Below are 19659 nucleotides of genomic sequence, written 5' to 3' on the forward strand. Positions count from 1 at the left end.
TATATACAATGCCTTTATACAGTACAAAGCATACTGTATGCCCTTTAAAGTCTATTAGGTAGTAAGGCTCTTACTCACTGTAATGCCAAGTTGCGTCTACAACGTCTAGACGGTAAACCCAGAAATACCTCGGTCAGACGGAAATGTCAAAGTCAATATTCCATTAAATCCAAACCACAGCTCCAACCTACAGGCTGCACTTGGTGGAAGATTCAGTGTCGAGTTACAGATGACAAACGTGAGGCAAAATATGGCATTTACTTTATTATGACCACTTTTTTTTTTTTTTTTTATGTATAAACGATCAATATTTACACACTGGTGATGAAAGTATAGCAACGGTTTTGAGGAACAAAATGCAGAAAATGGTGTGAACAGAACAATATACAACCAACTAGGATCACCACATCAATCACAATTTTAAGCCTCAACTGGCAACTTACATGTGATGTTCACACAATTCTGCCAAGAGGTTTAAAATTTGCACACAAAAGACCTCATGCACAGCAAACACATGAAACTGTCACATATGGCAATCACAAAACACAAATAGGGTTTCTTTTTGAAATTAAATCCAGGAAACATGACATGACCGACTTATGTGGTGAAATTTCTGTTACTAATTGTAACCCTTCTTGTGAAACATACAAAAATGTTTCTCCATTTCTCCATGGCTGCTAGCTCTAAAAAAATACAACACATGCCATGATCCTTTTTTTAAAAAAAAAAAAAATAACACCACAAAGACCTGTCTCACATTTTTTTTGACAATTTCCTAGTATTATTTCAAGTACAGATGTGAATAAATAAGACTAAACCAGTGACAGATGTCTACAAAGCAAAAGGAAGGAAATAGGACACGGCACATATAACTAAATAATAAATAAGGTCCATTTGATATTTCATATAAAAGAAAACGTCTAAAACAATCTTCTCAGTGTATTTCTGCATTTTTGATGTATCAGTAAAATAAAATCATACACATGGCAAGCATATCAAAAATTAAATCAAAACGATGCTTAACAAAGCCCCATCCACGTCCAACGAAGAGCAACACAACCGCTGACAATCTGCCGACAGCTCAGCTTCATTAAATGGCATTGATCAGACTGTGGCTGTTTCATCAATTACTTGTGATGAGCCATGTTGAGCACTCCTTGCAGTTGAGTTTGTTTTACATGTAAGGACCAAATCCTAAAAGCCATTTACATGCAAATTACGAACAACTTCAGTGGCGAAAGAAAGAATCATCCCCTAAATTTCTGCCACCACTAAAGAAAGCTTTCATGCACCCAAGCACTGTCAGTCAAGGAGTCTGTGCACTAACTGTGCACACACTGTGTTCATTACAGAGAGTATTTGCAAAGATATCCATTTGATAAAGAGTGGGATTTGCTCATCAAGCCAATAGCCGTGCTGAGAGAGAAGCGTGTGTTAGCAGGGCCAGTCTGGCGGCATTAGGGCGTGTATGCAGGCGGTGGCTGAAACTGATTGGCAATGTCATAATCAGCAGGAAAAGTTTCACTGCTGTCCTCCATCTCCGAGAGCAGCTCTAAAGCCTGCTCCTCCTCCTCGGTGGGGTAGTGGCGCAGGAGATTTGCAGCTGTCGCAAGGATAGAGGCTCCACCTGCCCCGGCCACCAGGTAAAAGCTGATGGCGAAAGTGACGTATATCAGAGAGCCGTGGTACTTTTTATGTTGCTGCTGTAGTGATAAGATGAGCTCCGAGGCCCAGTAGCAGAAGCCTATCACTGTGGCACACTGCAACACTGATGAGAGACAGAGAAACAAACATTAAGTAGTCACAAATGACAAATTGTCTTTTCTTAAAGAACCTGAAAACAACTGTAGTATGACAGATTAATACCTGTGAGAATATGTGCAAATGCATATCTGCGTGTGATCTTTAGCGCTGGGTGTTTGGGTCCAAACACATCCAAGAGGAAAGCAGTCAGGCTGCACAGGATGCCCAGGAAGCAGAAGGCAGCGATCACCCTCAGCAGCAAGATGGTCTGCGGGTTCACACAGTAATCTGGAGGACACAGAGACATCACAAAGCATTACAAGTGAGCTATACCAGATTAATCTCTGCTGTTGGTTTTAACAAGTATGTGCTGGTCCTCACCATCGAGAAGCTTGGGGTCAATGTACCCCAAGACATCTGCCACCCCCAGCTCTTGTCTAGGACAGGTGCCTCCATGAACCCGGAGCCAGGCCGGTTCCGCCAGAGCGGTGCACAGCGCTGTGATGGACAGAGCTCCGGGAAGAGCCGAGACCAGGCTCCGCTCCGGCTGCTTGGGCAGGGAGGTGCCTCCTCTCCTCCTCCGGCCTCCAGGAACAGTAGAACCCGGTGGGGCGTACATGGTCATCCAATCTCCTTATTGTGTGTTTAGTGCTGTTGTCCCCTTACTGTCGGTAATGTGACTGCACTAAACGCTCCGATGGTAACGTTGAGGTCAGTCGACTGACTAACCACAATATAACCAGTTAGCCCGCAGAGCTAACGTTACCAGGGCGATGAACGAATGACAGCAGTCCGGTCGCTTTGTTCACTGTGATATCTTATGTTTCTAAACGATGTGTAACCTTACAACTACGTCCTTGATAAAAACAGGTTAAGTATCTGACTGACGGAAACACAATAGACAGATGGCCTTCAGGCCTGTTAGCTCTGTTGTTGGGATCTGAGGGTAGCTCACGGCTAACGCCAAATGTCACCGATTGTCATACAAAAATAAACTTAATAGAGACAAATTAAATAAACTACAACATACTAACTACTTTACTACCTACGCTGATGAAAAACGACCATCGATTTGGTACAGAAAAACAAAGAGAAAACAAAACAAAAGCAGCTTACGCTGGCTTCCTGTAAAATATCGACTTCCTTGTTCACACCATTCTTCTTCGTGGCTTCAATACACTGCAACCTAAACGAGAGTAGCGATCAGTGCTCCCACCTACTGGTGACTCCTCCAAACACACAACAACAGTAAACATGCTTCTCTGCATTACATTGTTAACGCCATTATTTTTTATTGCAATATATATTATTTTTATTTTATGAGCCACATAAAACATGAAGTTGGAAGGTACCTGGTGTGTAAAGCCGTAAATAGCTATATTAAGTCAAAGACAAAGAACAAGCTACAAAGTCATATATTATAAACCGAGGCACGATAAGTAATTATGCAGGCTCAAAATATGATAAAGAAATCAATAAATTCAATAAGAATGGCCTTTAAGACAATAACTAAATGTTCTGTGGCGACTCAGCTAATCAGTAATAACTGATTTTTTTAATGTTTAATTCTGAAAGAAATAATTGTCCATTTGGTGCAAGTTATGTTTTAGTTTTTCTTCACGTTTGTGACAAGAAAAAAAAAGAAAAATAACCCATGATGCTTCGCGTGAAGCATCTTGTAATCAAAGATGGCGGCATTTCCGATGTGCCTGTTTTTATGAACTTTTGTACTTTGTTCTCTGGTGCTAATCGTTGCGAATACATTCTCACTTTTCCCCCAACTCCTCTTGAATCTGATCGGTGACTGTTGTTTGGGTACAGCAGCGCTGCTTGTTTGTTCGGGGTGTTACAGCGCGTCGCGGTGTTTCTGACGCGTTTATCTGGCGTCAGTTAACTGTCAGCTGTAACGGACAGGATCAGGAGACATTAAAGATTTCACCAGCCCAGAAATGAAGGAGGCTCTGTCCCTGGTTCAGAGACTGAACGCACACCCGGACTCCCGGTGCTGGTTCGTCAGTTGGAGCCCGTCTGGGACGCTGCTGGCTTCATGCGGGGGCGATAAGGCCATCCGGATATGGGGACGAGAGGGTGAGCTGCCATCAGCATTAACTGAATGAGCAAAACATGATGCTACACTGACTGAATAAAGGTCAGATAACATTATACTGCATAACACTACAGCAGAGTTTGACAGGATGTGCCGACGTGTGATCCCAAAAGTCAGTGGTTATGATGTTTTATGTTCCTGTGATGCTTCTTTTTCTTACGAAGTCAAACTAGTGAAAACACTTGCAATCATAGAAAATAATCTTCACCTTCATTCCCCGTTTGTAATATCTAATGTATGAGTAGTCAGAAGTAAAAAAACAAAAAAATAGAAAAGTTTGGATACATTTGTGTTTTATATAGGGGGGTTGCTTTTAAAGCACAACTTGATATTTGGGGTCTGTAGGTTAAAATGGTAAATAACTTGTTACAACAGGCACAGGTTAGGTGTGTAATTATATATCATGATATATTACAATTTCTGTAAATTCAACAGAGAAACAATTCCTTACATCAAGTAACTAGATAGAAATGTCTGTTGGTTAATGCAACAAAGCATTAAGCAGTTATGTTTGCTGACCTGAAAATTGCCCTCTGTGTTTATTAAGAGAATGAGAGGCCTCATGATGGCTGACAACCTTCCTGACCTTTTATTTTATTTTTTAGGTGACTCTTGGATTTGTAAGAGTGTGCTTGAGGACGGACACCAGCGCACTGTGAGGAAGGTGGCATGGTCTCCCTGTGGAAATTATCTGGCCTCTGCCAGCTTTGATGCAACTACATGCATCTGGAAAAAGAAGAACGATGGATTTGAGGTAAGATGAGATGTTTAGATCTTCACTTTGTAAAATTCTGGAGCTTTTGCAGATTTTACCTTGTCTCACCTTTTCCTCTAGAGTTTGACTGTGCTGGAGGGACATGAAAACGAGGTCAAATGTGTGGCGTGGGCCCCTTCAGGGAACCTGTTAGCAACATGTAGCCGAGACAAGAGTGTCTGGGTCTGGGAAGGTTTGTGTTGAACTCCAGTGTGTCACTCTCATAGAGGCATGGCATGAATCTAATTCATAGTAGGAAATCAGCACATGTATTGACCTGTCCCTCCCAGTTTGTTAATAAAAATTATCTCTTTCCCCTTTGTGTTTCACAGTGGATGAAGAAGACGAGTATGAGTGCGTCACTGTTGTGAACTCCCACACACAAGATGTCAAGCATGTTGTGTGGCACCCAACCCTGGAGGTGGGTCCCACTCTGCTCTCCACGCACCCGAATGATTCCTCAATTTGTTGCACCATGCTTACCATGTATTTACCATGTGTTTTCACAGCTCATGGCTTCAGCCAGCTACGACAACAACATTTGTATTTACAGGGAAGAGGATGATGACTGGGAGTGCCGGGCCACTTTGAAAGGACACACATCCACAGTCTGGAGTTTGTCTTTTGATGCGACTGGACAGAGACTGGCCTCCTGCAGCGATGACCGCACCGTGAAGATTTGGAAGGAGTATCCAAATGAAGCTGGACAAGGTGAGTTGGTAGCAGCAGAGACTATTAGCCTCACTGTAGAATTAATAATTAAAAAAAAAAAAAAGTCTCAATAAGAAAATGTGTTTTGACTAAACCTGACATAATTTCATATTCATTTGATTACTGACGAAAATTTTACCAACAAAAAGCACTTCATTAGGCCATGGTCATAGTTGGCTCTGAAAGGCTAACGAGCCCAGAAGCTGTTTACCACCGGGGACATTATTTAATATCAGTCTTATACATCATAGCACCTTCTTGTCCATTTTGACAACCCTCTAAAAATAACAGACATCTCTAGTTGCGCCTGATTGTCGTCAGTTTCTCATTTTTGATGCCTGAAATCATTTGCTATTAAGTTTGTTAGTAATTAAATTGTTATACAAACCTAAATTTAATACAAATTTCTGTCAAAGCATATAAAAAGTATCTGAAAACGACAAACACGTGGGTAATTGGACAGATGCTGGTGAACTATTTTATCTCAAACTATTTAGTTTTCCGCTGTGCTTTGTTAAACAGGAGACTTGTCATGGAAGTGTGTTTGCACTCTGTCTGGGTACCATGGACGAACAGTGTATGACATCGCCTGGTAAGACACATCTCATTTTCATAGATTGTACGGGTACAGTGTACTCTCATCGCAGATCAGTCTGCTCGTTCATCCAAGTTTTCTCATGCCTGTGGTGTAACGGCTCCAACATTTCTTATGTAGTGCAGTACATTTGTTTTCCAGACTATAGGTAGAATCTTTTTAAAGTCAAGGGAAATGTGACATTTGGGGGTAAACATACAGACTTCCTTAGTATTGGTCCAGGGGTAAATTCTCTGTGAAAGAAGGAATTACATGAAACCTCCATTCAGGTTATCTGATCACCAGCTCAATAAGATGATTTAATTTTCATGTCAAATGTGATCTTCATCTGAGTTTGTCATCTTGTTAGATCAGACTGAGAATTTTATGTGTATGTGTTCAGGTGTCGGCTGACTGGTGCCTTGGTAACTGCCAGCGGTGACGACTCAGTGCGAGTGTTTAAGGAGGACGAGTCGTCTGATCCCGACCAGCCGGTCTTCTCGCTGGCTGCTCAGGTGACCAAGGCTCACAACCAGGACGTGAACTGTGTCGCCTGGAACCCAAAGGAGGCGGGACTGCTGGCCTCCTGCAGCGATAATGGAGAGATTGCCATCTGGAGGTTCCAAGAAGAAGAAGACTGAATGTGTGGTCGCTCACTGAACTAACAGTTACTGCAAGTTACACTGTGAACTTAGTGGTCCGGAGGTCACCACAATATTGCTCATTCAACTTTCACAGCAAGATTCTGCTTAATATGGTGTTTAAACATGTCACCTTTCATGTCTGTTTCTAAGCTGATAATCATGCTTCATTGCATCTTGCGCTTTGAGTCTAAATATTTCTTTCTAAAAGCTCAAGTGGGAATTTATTCATTCATGTTTATATAAATAAATAAAACAAACATTTTAAAAAACAATTATGTGGCTTCAGTTTATTGAAAAAAAAGATATTCCAGACAGCACATCATACTAAAAAACATTTAGACCAGTCCAAGAACTTTTCATAATAAAAACAATTAGTGAAAAATATAACTGGACAGTTTTCTTTTGTATTTAAACTCCTGATCTGGAAGAAGAGTGTAGCATAACTAACTCATCACAGCAGACCAGCCTGATAAATGTGTTTATCACATTTCAGTCAGACCTGAAAACTGACAGTAGATCACCAAGTACAGAGTGTAATGGACTCAAAACCCAGACTGGGGCTCCAGTTTGCCATGTATCTGTAATACATGTCTGATTATATTAACTGTAAACAGGCCCTGTACACTATAATTCTGGACTGGTGTACATCATTCAGATGATTTAAACTGAGAAACAACCACCGGATAAAATGACATTGCTATTTTCACAGAGCATAGAGGATGAATAATGACGTGTTTACAGACAGAGTGAGGGGACACGATTCAGGCTGAATATCTACAGTAAAAAACAAGGAAAAAACACCTGCTGATCGTTTATATCAAACAAAACCTCTGAGGCTGCAATGATCAAGTCACTGATTAGTCTGAGTCACTGTCTCCGTCGCTGTCGGCCTCCTTCACATCCACGCTGAACTTGTACTCCTGGTCACAGCCCATGTACGCGTCGCTCATGAAGTACAGGGTGTAGTTATGAATGCCCATCACTGGTGCAACAAAGTCCAGCTTGACCTGCAGAGAGAGGGACATAACCCATACACACAATGTCAGTTTTAAGAGCATTTGAAGCCACAGAGTATACTGTATAAAGTGGGAGACTCTCACTGACCTTTGCTTTCTGCTGAAGAGTCAACCTCTTGATAGAGATGAGGCTGTTGGATTTGGGGTCTCCGATCACCACCCACCAGCCCTCCTCACGTTTCTGTAACAATGACAAGTATTCACAAAAAAAGCCATTACATGTCAATGAAAAAAATATATTATAGAGGCCCTTGGAAATGCCAAAACACATGGGATTTACCTGGGGGAAGAGAGGAGCGATGACAGGCCCAGTCACTTCCTCCTCTCTCTCCAGCTGAACCTGAACAAGAACTGGACTTCCACTGCGAAGAAACATGAAGAAACACACATTAACATTTGCCAAAAATATCTTTGTCAAGGGGATGTTTTAACTTCTGTATTTCTTCCTTTGCAACATTATTACTTTATTTATATATCCATTTAGTCAACTCTTCAAACAATGCTGCAGACAGGGAGAATCGTTCGTACCTTTTGATGTTGTCCTTTTCTGCCACTTCATACGACAGCTCGATGTTGGGGTAGCGGTTACAGAAGCGAGCCACATCGGCCATCTGACCGTCTGAGAGCTGCAGCAAAGCAGTTCTGTCTTCATCCTCCATCTCCATGATGTCAAAGATACTCTCCACACCCTGATGAGAAGAACAGGGATAAAATGGTCAGTTTTAGCAAGCGTATGATCCGTGACGAGCCAGATTTTATGAAGTGCATTTAGTGCAACAAGAAAACACTTTGTCACCTTGTCTGTGCAGCGCTTGATGTGCTCTGAGGTGAAGAAGGGCAGCTGTTTGAGGTACGAGTCCTTGGACCACATGGCCTGGGTGACCATCTGTGCCAGCTCCATGGCTGCCAGTGCAGGACTCAGCCAGCCGTTACTGGACAGCACGTCCACACAGGCCTGGATCAGACGGATCGCCTGCAAACACAACAAACACGGGCGTTTAATATACATAATGCGATCAGAATCCAGAAACATGACTGTCTGAGGCTTAGTTCTCCTCAGTGGCTAGATAATCACTAATCTGTACCTTGCTCAGGATCTCCTCTGTGTCCGACTGCAGCTCAGCACTCAGCTGCATCCTGGAGAGATGAGCCTGCAGCAGCAGATTCGTCTTCACATGGGGATCGTTGAACTTAGGGTTGTTCAGTTTGTGGGGAACTTTCTGTGCCAACTGAAAAGCAAGAATAAAGCAGCAAAATGAAATTTCTTCTTACTGACCAAGTATGGATGTGTTAATATTATTGTGTAGATTATTAGTTACATTTGTGTCCTGTCAGTTTGCTGTATTTACCTGTCGCAGAAGAGCGTCCTCGTGGTGTCTGATGGGAATGTTCTTGTACTCGGCGGCATTAGAAATGATCTCAATCAAGCCACGGATCTTTGTCTTGGCGTTCAGGGACATGCTGAACAACTCTGCCAAACACAAAAATAGAGCAACAAAGTCATGTTTGAATTTCAACATGAAGGATCTATGATTACCGTGACAGTCAGGCAATGATAACAGATTCTCAACAAACCGATGGTGGTGTAGTTGATGTAGTAGTAGGCAGCGATCATGCCCAGATTGAGGGGTGCTACATCCATCTCATCCTCTATGCTGATGCACTTGGACTGCTCCAGGTCATGTAATGTGTTTTCTACCAGCTCAGACAGGTGGTCTGACAGGTGACGATGGGACATGCCTGACAAGGTAAGAGGAGAGGTAAGAAATTGTTCTCAACATCTGATCCAGTAAAAACAAAACTATTTTTATTCAAAAATCTTTTTTGCCATATAAAACCAACAAGATGACACTCACCTTGCAGGTTGTAGTAGTTGGGGTTCTGGGTCATACGGCGGTAGAGGAATGTCCATGTCAGGTAGTCCACAGCGTCCTGCTTGTTCTCCACTGTCTTGGTGACGATCTCAGCGTTGAAGTGGTCATGGAGGCAGTGATCCAAGTGAGACTCCACCGGCAGCGGCTCGTACAGGAACTTCTTGAAGAAGTCCTATCAAGAGAAGAAAAAGGAACCGTTTGGTTTGTTCTTATTGTAGCAGAGTCGCTGCTTTAGCCCAAGTAACAGTTTTCAAAAGACAGAAACAACAGAGGTCCTTCTACCTTCTTGGAGCCCTGACACATGATGACACAACGTCCCTCGTCATCTAGCATGGGTCTGTTCGCCTTGCCCACCATCTGCAGGACGTCATATATGGGATAGTCCACATATCTGAGAGGATGAGGGAAAACAGTGGAACAATTTCACTAACACAATACATCAGATACATACACACCTTTTGAAATTTAACTAGTGGGAGCCTTACGCATGGATTTTGCCATTGTAGTACTGGGTGTCCATGACAATGACGAGGTGAGCCGAGATGTTGATGCCCCAGCAGAGTGAGCGAGAGGACACCACCACCTGAACAGCTCCTGTACAGGAAGGAGAGGAACCAAAGATACCGAAAATTATTATTCAGTTCTAAACCTACACAGTCTAAGCTGAGAGTGCAGCGCAGGAGTGAGTCATACCTGAGTTGAAGAGCTGCTCCACTATTTTGCGTTCAGTTGCAGACAGGCCCTCGTGCAGGTAGCCTACGCCGTTGGCCAGAGTCTCTCTCAAAGTTGAATCATTTATTTTTTCCAGGAATGGTGCAAGGTCTTTCTCAGTGCAATGCAAGAACCTGGAGAGAAAGAGAAATTTATTCTTCATCCAGTGTGGAGATGTAGTAGCAACATTCCTCGACAACATTCCTCATCTGAAGGCACAATCTCACTGCAGTGACTGACCTCTGAGGAACCACATCGGCAGCACAGAAAGTGAGGATGTCGATGGCTGTGAGGCGAGTCTGTCTGCGGGAGGGAACAAACACCACGGCCGGTTTGGAGGGAGAGTGCTTCATGATGGCGTGGTACACTGGCTTAGCCATAGACAGCAGGCGAGTCTGAGTGTGACTCACATTAAAGCCCTGAACAGGACAGAGAAGAAAAACAGAAAATCATGAATTTGAATCTTCTAGCTTAGACAAATCCCTGTTTTTGTTGACTAGCACACTGTTCACAGACCTGGATGTGCAGCTCCAGAGGCACGGGCCTGACGTTGGGGTGGAAGTTGAATGTGGCTGTGGTGCTGCAGCCCAGCCAGTGGGCCACATCTTTGGCGTTGGACAAAGATGAGCTGAGGGCCACGATGCGGATGGGACGCTCAATCTGAGAGGAGATGTACCTCATCCTGGAGCAGATGACCTCTAACACAGGCTAATGAAAAGAAACAAGGGACATTAACAAAATGCACTGCCTACAAATGACTAATGCAGTGCACACACAATGTGTGCGACATGATATCAATGAGACGCAACACAAAGCGGGATTGTGTTCTTACTCCGTTTTCTCCTCCGATGAGGTGTGCCTCATCCACAATGAACAGGCTGACGTTCTGCACGTTCTTCCTCTGTTTCCAGCGACGGGACAGAATGTCCCATTTGTCAGGGGTACTGACGATAATGTCACCTTTTCCCAAGAGCTTCAGATCTGTGCTCGTCTCCCCCGTCAGCAGCACCACCTTCTTGTTCAGGATGTCCTGGAACTTCTGGTGCCAGTCGACAAATACCTGCAAGACCACGATTAACATGATTATTAATTATGTTAGATGGGAAAAGTAAGCAACGCTAAGTTGCGATAAGTACACTTTCTGCTTGCAAGTGACTTCATACCTGTTCAGCCAGTGCTTCCATGGGTGTGATATAGACACAGCGACCTTCTGCATTGTGCAGCAGCATCCTCAGAATTGCAAACTCAGCACAGATGGTCTTCCCACTGCCAGTAGGAGCTCCCACAAACACATTATCGTCACTGTTGTACACAGCATTGAACACTGTGGGGACAGGAACAAAACAAATGAGTCAAGTAAGCAACATGAAATTCACCTATCCTTTGATGAATGACACGTCTTTTGGATGAATAGCAGACACTTTGGTTTCTTGTTCTGTACCTTGGGTCTGAATGGGGTTGAAGAAGGGGAACTTGTTCTGGTAGAGAGCCTCAAAGGAAGAGTTCCTGAGAGCGGTGACAGGCAGAGGCTGCAGGTCCAGCAGCTCAGTGGGCGGGGGGTACTTCTCTGGTAGGATCAAGTGACGGAAGGATACCGGCAGCTGAGTCTCACAGGCTGAAATAAATAAAGCAGTAAGTTGAAATGCTTCCATAAACATCATGTGAATTCTGTAACACGCATTTAATTACTTACAGAGCCATCGGTCTGAAACCACACGGATGAAGTACTGCGGCGGCAGAGGCTCGAACACTGGGACAAAGAAAGTCACAAGGTGTTCGTCCTGGGCGTACTTGGCTTTGAGCAGGAAGTACTCGTGGTGGAGGATGACCTCACTGTCCACATCCTCAACCAGGATCCAGAACGCCTCAGATGATCCATGAATCTAAGTGGGAAGATTATAGTTTGTCAGCAGGCTGAGAAACAGAGGCACTTGAGGTGCAGCACATGATGAACACTTCTCTCACTACTGACCTTGTCATCCCACTGGAAGTCAGGAGTGATGGTGAGCTCCACCTTCAGCGTGGAGCGGGTGATGGGCTGCAGATGAACGGCCAGGTCCAGTTTGGGGAACTGGTGGACATATTTGTGGATGGTCTTCCCCATCTTAGGCATTCGGATCAGCTCACCTGAGGGGGAAAAAAAAACAACAAAAAAAAAAAACATATGACTTCCAGTACTCTCCAGGCTGAGGAGGGAATTCCACAATCATGTTGTAGAGGAAGAAAACCCACCAATCTCATTATGGTTGAGGTCGTAGAGACGCTCGAAGGGGAAGTTTTTCTTCTCGATCTTCTTGATCACTTCCTCTGGCAGCTTCTTAAACTGACGCAGCGGAGACATCGACTGCCACCTGTGGAGATGCAGAGTTATCAGTGTCCTGCCTTGGCTCGCCGAAGTCTATGTTAATTCTGAAGAGAAAACTTTTAGACCTACATTCTTTTATCAATCATCTTGCAGAGATTCATGGTCTTGTCTGTGAGTTGAGCCCAGCCTCTGTTCAGCACAATCTCAAATATGGCACGCATAAGTCGTCCAGCACTCTGGAAGAAAAAAAAAAAATATAATCATTCAAAAACATTTATATACATTTCTCATGGACGACAAGAGTATTTATGGATAGTTGCATTTGGCATCAGTACATATGGATATGGAATATGTCGTCATAGGACTGTGTTTTCTTTCAATTCAAGATTAAAAACATTTGCATGCACTCATTTACATTTATGGAAACAGCCATTCAAAACAAAAAAGGAAAAACTAAACGTCAACAGAGAAACAATGAAAAAACTGCATGTAACGCTGTACCTGTGTGACATACACCATGTCTGCCATGAGAGCAAAGCCTTCCAGTTTGAGCTGAGAGATGTACGCCTGCAGCAGCACGTTGATCTGAAATAAGAACACGGAGATGTACGACAATGTATCACTTTAATGCTGCTTGTTAAATCTATGCACTTGAAAAACATACACATCAAACCACGGTCATGATCCGAACTAGATCATACATAGTAGTTAACTGTGGCAGTGTATCATTAACTTATAAATGAAAACTAATCAAGAGAAATATTTTTGGTTGTTGCTTTTCTGACCAAACACAATATAACTTCAGTTTTCCTCATCACTGGTTATGTGTGCTACCTTAGCACTGGGCTCCTCGATGCTTTCCTTCACAGGAATAGGAACTCTTTCCAGCAGCTTCTGGAGCTCCAGCTTCTCCTCCTAAAAGACAAAGCTTTGTGTTAATATTTAACTTCAGCATGTTTGAAACCACCGTATCTGTCTGGAGTCGACATACCTCTCTCACTGTGATGTTCCTGAACTCTGAGGAAAGTGAAAAGACTCTGAAGAGCTCAATCTCACTGAGAGTGGGTTTCAGCAGCTGGTTGTAGGTTTGAATGGAGTCGTGAGTGATGTAGAAGTGACTGGCAATGCGTCCCAGGTCTGTAACCTTTAGGTACAGACACACAAAAGTCAACCATTAATATTATGAAATCCAATTCATAGTTAAACACTGGAACCACAAAAAGACTTTAAAACGCCAACCCAGCTGAAAGATGTCTATACCTGGAAGCTGCCGGTCCTCTTGTCATATTTGATCAGGCTGTTCTTGTCCAGAACATTTGCTGCTGTGTGCACCAGGTCCATCCTGCGCCTCTCCAGCAGGGGGTCTGAACTGCGGTCATCGTGAGAGACTCCATACAGAGTGGGGTTGCGGAGCAAGCGGACGTACAGGTAGGTGTAGCCCAGCCAGTTCACAGCATCCTGACACACACAATATGAGGAATTACCCAAACTGAAGAGGAACAGAACATTTGATCAGGTCCTTACGCCTTTAACAAAGCATCTGTACACGACAGTCACTAACCTTTACATTCTGCACGTTGCCCAGTACGATCTCTGCGTTCAGCATGTCGGGCAGCTTGCCCACCATCTGACTCTCGATGGGCAGCTGCTGGTTGAGCAAGGACAGATAATACTGCAGCTCTCCGTGGGACGTGATCAGGATTCCCTCTCCCTTGGTGTCGTACTGAGGACGACCAGCTCGACCGAGCATCTGAAATCAGACATAAATCAAATTATTACCGTTAGTGATGTTACAAAGCCTGCTTCACTGCAGCTTAGTAATGATCCAGTCCATACTGACCTGTAAAATGTCCAGGGCTCCGAGCTCAGTCCATCTGCCTTTCTCTGGGCTGTACACCTGCGTTCCTTTGATGATGACGGTGTGTGCTGGCAGGTTGACACCCCAAGCCAGAGTGGCTGTAGACACCAGAACCTGAATGTGTCTATCGGCAAACAGATCCTCTACCAGCGTACGGTCCACTCTGGTCATACCAGCATGGTGGATTGCGAAACCATAAGGCAGCAAATCCTTCAGCTCGAGGTTCTGGGATTTGAAAGTTCAGGTGTAAATCAAACGGGACCGAGCACTAAAGAAACTTTGAATTTGGTCATCTATCTCAGTGATGTTAACTCACCTTGCACTGCTCTGCCTCAGTTCTCAACACTTCTGTGGATGCTGACCCCTCTCTGAGGAAAAGACCCAGTGTGTCCTTCTCCAAGCACATGTCTCTTATAGCCCTGGCGGTCTTTCCCGTCTCCTTCCTGGAGTGGACAAACACCAGCACCTATTGGAGACAAATGAATGTCAGGAGTCTTTCAAATCTGGTTACACACTGTTGAAGACCAGCGTTAGTTCAGCAGGTAGAGGTGATCACCTGCATATGTAGTTACAGAGTTCTAAATCATTGTGGATCTAGTTTCTTCCTCACAGTAATAAGGTCAGTAAATGAGGTTACCTGGGAAGAACAAGTCAAACAGGACTCACCTGGTTCTTTCCAGCATGCTCCATTATCTTTTCATACACAATCTCATTCATGATCTGGAAGCGTTTGATGGCCTTCTTCTCTGTGATGCCGACATAAGTCTGCTCCAAGGGCACAGGGCGGAAACTACAGAGGAAAACGGGTGGTTATCAGATGAATATGCAAAAAGTGCAACCGATAAAAAGCATGTAGCTGTGGAAAGTGTCGTGTGTGTGTGTTGAACTCCAAACATGATTGCTCATGTGTTGACTTTTTTTTTTTTTTACCTGTTGTCGAAGTAGAAGAGTCCCTTGGCAGGATCTACACGCAGGCAGGTAGCCACATCCTCGTAATTGGGAAGTGTGGCGCTGAGACCCAGCAGACGCACATCCTCCTGGGTCAGCTCCACATTGCGGATGGTCCTCGCCACGAGAGATTCCAGCACGGGTCCACGGTCATCGTGCAGCAGGTGGATTTCATCCTGCGTGATACATTCACTTAGTTATCATGAGAGTCTATGTCGAATAAATTTGGTTTATGAGGTGTGCTTCCTGACAAAACCCTACTTCAACACATTGACATCACTTACAATGATAATTAGGCGCACTAGCTGGGTGTAGGTACGCTCTCCACCTTTACGGGTGATGATGTCCCACTTCTCCGGGGTGCACACGATGATTTGAGTAGCGTTAATCTCCTCTTTACAGAGCTGGTGGTCTCCTGTCAGCTCGGACACCGTGATGCCGTAACTTGCCAAACGCTGGGATGAAAAGAGAAGTAAAAGGTGTTTTTTTGTAGATCTCAAGCTTGTAAATGACCTCAGAGTGTGTATACAAGGCTCTATACAAGGAGAGAGACGAGGCTTACCTTACTAAAACTTCCCACCATCTCTTGTACTAGTGAGCGCATAGGTGCGATGTAGATGATTTTGAAGTCATCCACATTTATGGTTCCATCTAGATTTATGTGCTTTCCAATTTCCCTCAACATTGCCATCAGGGCAACGTTGGTCTTACCAGCTCCCTGTGTGCACAAAGAAAATCAGAATTATAGAAAAAAAAATGCACTTGGGAGAAACTGTTTCAAGGCTTTTGGCTTTAACAACATTTTCTTACCGTAGGTGCACAAACAAGCAGGTTCTCATCCGTCTCCATGGTGGTCTTGAACAGCTTGCTCTGGATGCGGTTCAAGGTTTTGAATCCTTCAAATCCTGCCTGGGCATACTTTGGCAGCTTCTCAATAGCAACAAGTACCTGATGACATGATGACATTTAGGTCATTAACAAATCTAACCAGTGGTTATCAAGTGGAAACCTTTGAAATGAGTCGTAATGAGACACACAACCAACAAACCTCATCGTCAGCAAAAGGCTTGGGTTTGAGGGCGGGCACATGAACCTCTTCATAACCTTTGCGCTGTTTGCGAAAAGAGCCGTCTGGCAGCTGGCAACGCTTGTTGGCCATGAAGTGGCTGCCCTGGGTAAAGGCCAGATCCTCGAGGTCTAGCAGCTGCCGAGGGGCCATTGACTGTTGGCAAAGCAGAAAAGAAAATGTCAACTTTAGTGTATACATACCTGTGTGACAGTGATACAGATGCCAACTTTATTACCCAATGTAGTGAAACTACCACGACTGTCAACCTGCTCACATGATGTGACAGTGTTGCATTATTTACCTCTCCGTGGTCAATGTCCATCGCTTCCATGTCATCAACACGAGATTTCCTCACCCTCTCCCTGCGAGATCGCTCCTCCTACAAACACAAAACACAACAATATCACATGTGACGGACTGAACAAGAAAATCTATTTATGCAAAAGTGTTCACATAATTCAACAGACAACTGGTCTTACTCTAATAATATCCTCCTTCTCTGTCTCTTGCAGCTGGTAAAGAATCTTTGACAGCTCCTGATCAGACTCCATCTTTCCTATGATCCGTTCCTTCTCTGCCTCACTCTGAGCGCTTGCCAGCATGGTACAATACTGAACTGTGTGTCAGAAGGAAGAACAAAATGATCAACTTCAAACAGGCGAAAAATACAACGATCTGAAACCTTGTCATATTACAACAGAGACTTACTCATGCGACGATGCTGGCGGAGGATTTTGATGAAATCGAAGGTGTTGAATCCCAGCAGCAACACCAGCTGGTTCTCACATTCTCTATCATCGCTGGCCGTCTGTGAAATACAGAGAAAGACGACGGATGAGGCAGTATGATAAATATACATGTATCTGCTCCAAACAAAATAAGATGACAAACATACCTTCAGAATTTCCAAGACTTCATCAGCCTTCTTTTGTGAGACAATGGCATCGTCATAGAAACGGCTGAGCTGACGCTGGAGCCAAAAGGCATCGATGTCTCGAGGATGCAGATCTTTTTTCTTCACCGTCATCACATCACCTGTGGCGCCAAGCTACATGAGCAATAATTTATTATTACAATAGTTTGTATTAATTCACAAAAACTTAATGCAGTACTGGTATTGATGTAGATGTTGCACTTACATTGGCTGAAAGAGTGCAGCCCAGTTCTGCTTCCTCTCCTTCACTGTCTTCATCCGAGTGCTCATCTCGTACCTCACCAAACTGGTCTTCATCCCCTTCCTACATAATAAGAAAAGAAAAATTAGGGACACAACCTATTCAGCCCAAATGTTTCAAAGCTAAAACTTTTGAGCTGCATCTGCTACAACTTCAGAGTTGAAATTCTTAAAGAAAAGACAAAAAAATATCTTCACCTCTTCATCAGATTCAAACTGGACGTTCACACCATACGTTTCATCGATGTTGTCATCTGGGGATTTAAAATATAGTGAGCAATCACAAAAAAAGTTGACAGGTAACATGAGACCGTCAGCAAGGTGGCTTCTGTTATACTAGAGCAAAAAGTACTATAACATTACTCCGTAGCTGCTTCCCATGTACTTACCCATGTTCTGTAAATCCTTGTCCCCCCCATAGTCTGTGATCTTCTTGCCCAGATTGACCAACACATGGTAGCGAGTGTCATCAGCGGGCCCAAGAAGCTGCTCTACTTCACGCCGCCTTTCTTTATCCCTCATTTTGTCATTCTTCAGCACTGCTAACACTTCATCAGCAGCTCCACACAGGATATCCCGTGGCTGCAGATGAGATATAACACCCAAGTGAAATGACACATGAGGTGCTGGTGAAAAAAAATAACACAAGATGACTTTTCAAAAGGCAGCAGTTGTTGTCGTGTTGACTGACCTGATCTCCTAAAGCAGCATGAATGAAGCTGAGCAACACCTCATATGTCTCTCTGGTTTCTTTGGTTTTTGGCTTGTACACGATGCCCACCATTTCATCAATGCCTTCAGACAGAAGGGTAAAGCCCTTCATTTTGTTGATATCGTGCCTGTCCTCATCTCTTTTTCGCCTCCTGTATAGACCGGATTAAGGAGACAGGATTAAGGTTAGTGTCACTCAACAGGGACAGGAACAACAAAACTAAAGTTCATTAAAAAGATCATACATGAAAAGCTTTAGCCAATACTTTCCAGAGTTGAGCACAGATTTTTTTGTTTTTCCCTTCATCTCAATGCAGAACGAGAATCACCTTGCAGAGCCTTCAAACATTACTGAAGGATAAGCCATTACAGTCAATATTTATAAACTATAAGTTTTTCAAAGTTATGTTATCAGTGAGCTGTAAAGCAAATGAAAATACATATTGTTTTGAAACACCAATTCGTGATCACATCAATGAATTTGATGTGACAAAGACAGTGAAATATGTTGTTGACAGTACTGACTTGTCTCGTCTCTCCTCCAGCTTCTGAGGTTTGGTCCTCTGAGCCTTGTCACCCATCTTGGTCCCCTCCAGCTTCCCCACCAGGGACAGGACCTCTCCGGTGGGCTCATCTCTCCGTGTGCGGTCGATCAGAGAGCGATCAGCTTGCAACACCAAGTTTGAGTTCTAACAACCAAACCACAAATACGACGGGATCAGTCAATGACTTTCACCACTGTTCACGGCTACAGCTAGGCTAACTGCTAGTTAGCAAGAAGGCTAGCTAAACAAGAAGCGACCCGAATTAAAAACATTTAACCTCGCTTTTTAGCTCGATAATATAACAACATATAAAACTTCCCACTTCTCATGTGTTGGTGTTTATGTGTTTCTATGCAGACATACTCACCGCTTTGTACTCATACTGCAGGCTACGAGCAGTAACATCCGCCATGGTGCGGCTTTCGTCTGTTAGCTTCTACCGCACTTTTTACTCCCAGTGAACCAGACCGCCGACTCTAAACATCCACAGAGCTGACCTGACTCTGCCTTTTTCACGGAGACACTGAGAGCATCGGTGCAGAGTTTAGATTTGTAGCATAAGGTACTTTTCACAGTGTCCGAGTTTCACACAAAGTGCGTTTCCCATACGTTACAATGGCTCCGCTAACACGAGCGCACAACAAGCCGCTGCCGAGACTTTCCTTTTCCGGTGTCACAGGTTAGACCAGGTACAGACGACAAGAACGAGTAGCGCCCCCTGCAGGCCTCCTTCATTTCAGCACACTTTCGGTTTTAAAATTTCCCACCCACAATATAGTATGTACAGACAAACCCTTCCGTCTTTGTCTTTTCATCCTTGGCTGCATATAACGATAGATTAACAGTGATTAACCCTATCGGTACAACTGCACTGTGAATGGTCTGTTAAACCACATCCACTGACAGATTATGATA

At 43.8% G+C, this 19659-nt stretch overlaps 3 protein-coding genes across 3 annotated transcripts; 1 reads left to right on the forward strand and 2 right to left on the reverse strand.

Annotated features, from left to right (window-relative positions):
- Positions 1 to 289: 289 nt before the first annotated feature.
- tmem127 (transmembrane protein 127) lies at positions 290 to 2922 on the reverse strand. The gene is made up of 3 exons (XM_022751238.1): positions 2125 to 2922; positions 1867 to 2031; positions 290 to 1768 (listed from the first exon to the last, which is right to left on the reverse strand). Exons 1-3 carry the CDS (start codon positions 2366 to 2368, stop codon positions 1458 to 1460), a joined length of 720 nt encoding a protein of 239 aa, XP_022606959.1. The 5' UTR covers positions 2369 to 2922; the 3' UTR covers positions 290 to 1457.
- A 498-nt stretch (positions 2923 to 3420) lies between these two features.
- ciao1 (cytosolic iron-sulfur assembly component 1) lies at positions 3421 to 6805 on the forward strand. Its single transcript, XM_022751401.1, has 7 exons — positions 3421 to 3831; positions 4456 to 4604; positions 4686 to 4797; positions 4937 to 5025; positions 5114 to 5315; positions 5838 to 5907; positions 6293 to 6805. Exons 1-7 carry the CDS (start codon positions 3693 to 3695, stop codon positions 6528 to 6530), a joined length of 999 nt encoding a protein of 332 aa, XP_022607122.1. The 5' UTR covers positions 3421 to 3692; the 3' UTR covers positions 6531 to 6805.
- On the reverse strand, positions 6793 to 19377 carry snrnp200 (small nuclear ribonucleoprotein U5 subunit 200). Its single transcript, XM_022751389.1, has 44 exons — positions 19112 to 19377; positions 18725 to 18888; positions 18180 to 18351; positions 17878 to 18070; positions 17687 to 17742; positions 17454 to 17552; positions 17210 to 17362; positions 17023 to 17122; positions 16794 to 16930; positions 16616 to 16693; positions 16294 to 16467; positions 16056 to 16193; positions 15808 to 15963; positions 15530 to 15700; positions 15228 to 15421; positions 14964 to 15087; positions 14614 to 14763; positions 14280 to 14522; positions 14001 to 14189; positions 13700 to 13897; positions 13431 to 13583; positions 13274 to 13354; positions 12941 to 13024; positions 12569 to 12675; positions 12367 to 12485; positions 12107 to 12261; positions 11828 to 12017; positions 11576 to 11749; positions 11298 to 11458; positions 10967 to 11194; positions 10651 to 10842; positions 10375 to 10553; positions 10117 to 10268; positions 9909 to 10017; positions 9706 to 9814; positions 9406 to 9595; positions 9125 to 9289; positions 8899 to 9020; positions 8635 to 8778; positions 8346 to 8522; positions 8078 to 8238; positions 7830 to 7911; positions 7638 to 7730; positions 6793 to 7540 (listed from the first exon to the last, which is right to left on the reverse strand). Exons 1-44 carry the CDS (start codon positions 19154 to 19156, stop codon positions 7391 to 7393), a joined length of 6411 nt encoding a protein of 2136 aa, XP_022607110.1. The 5' UTR covers positions 19157 to 19377; the 3' UTR covers positions 6793 to 7390.
- Between the last annotated feature and the right edge of the window lie 282 nt (positions 19378 to 19659).

Source organism: Seriola dumerili, unplaced genomic scaffold (assembly GCF_002260705.1).
Source record: "Seriola dumerili isolate Sdu_G_001 unplaced genomic scaffold, Sdu_1.0 BDQW01000017.1, whole genome shotgun sequence".
Lineage (NCBI taxonomy): Eukaryota > Metazoa > Chordata > Actinopteri > Carangiformes > Carangidae > Seriola > Seriola dumerili.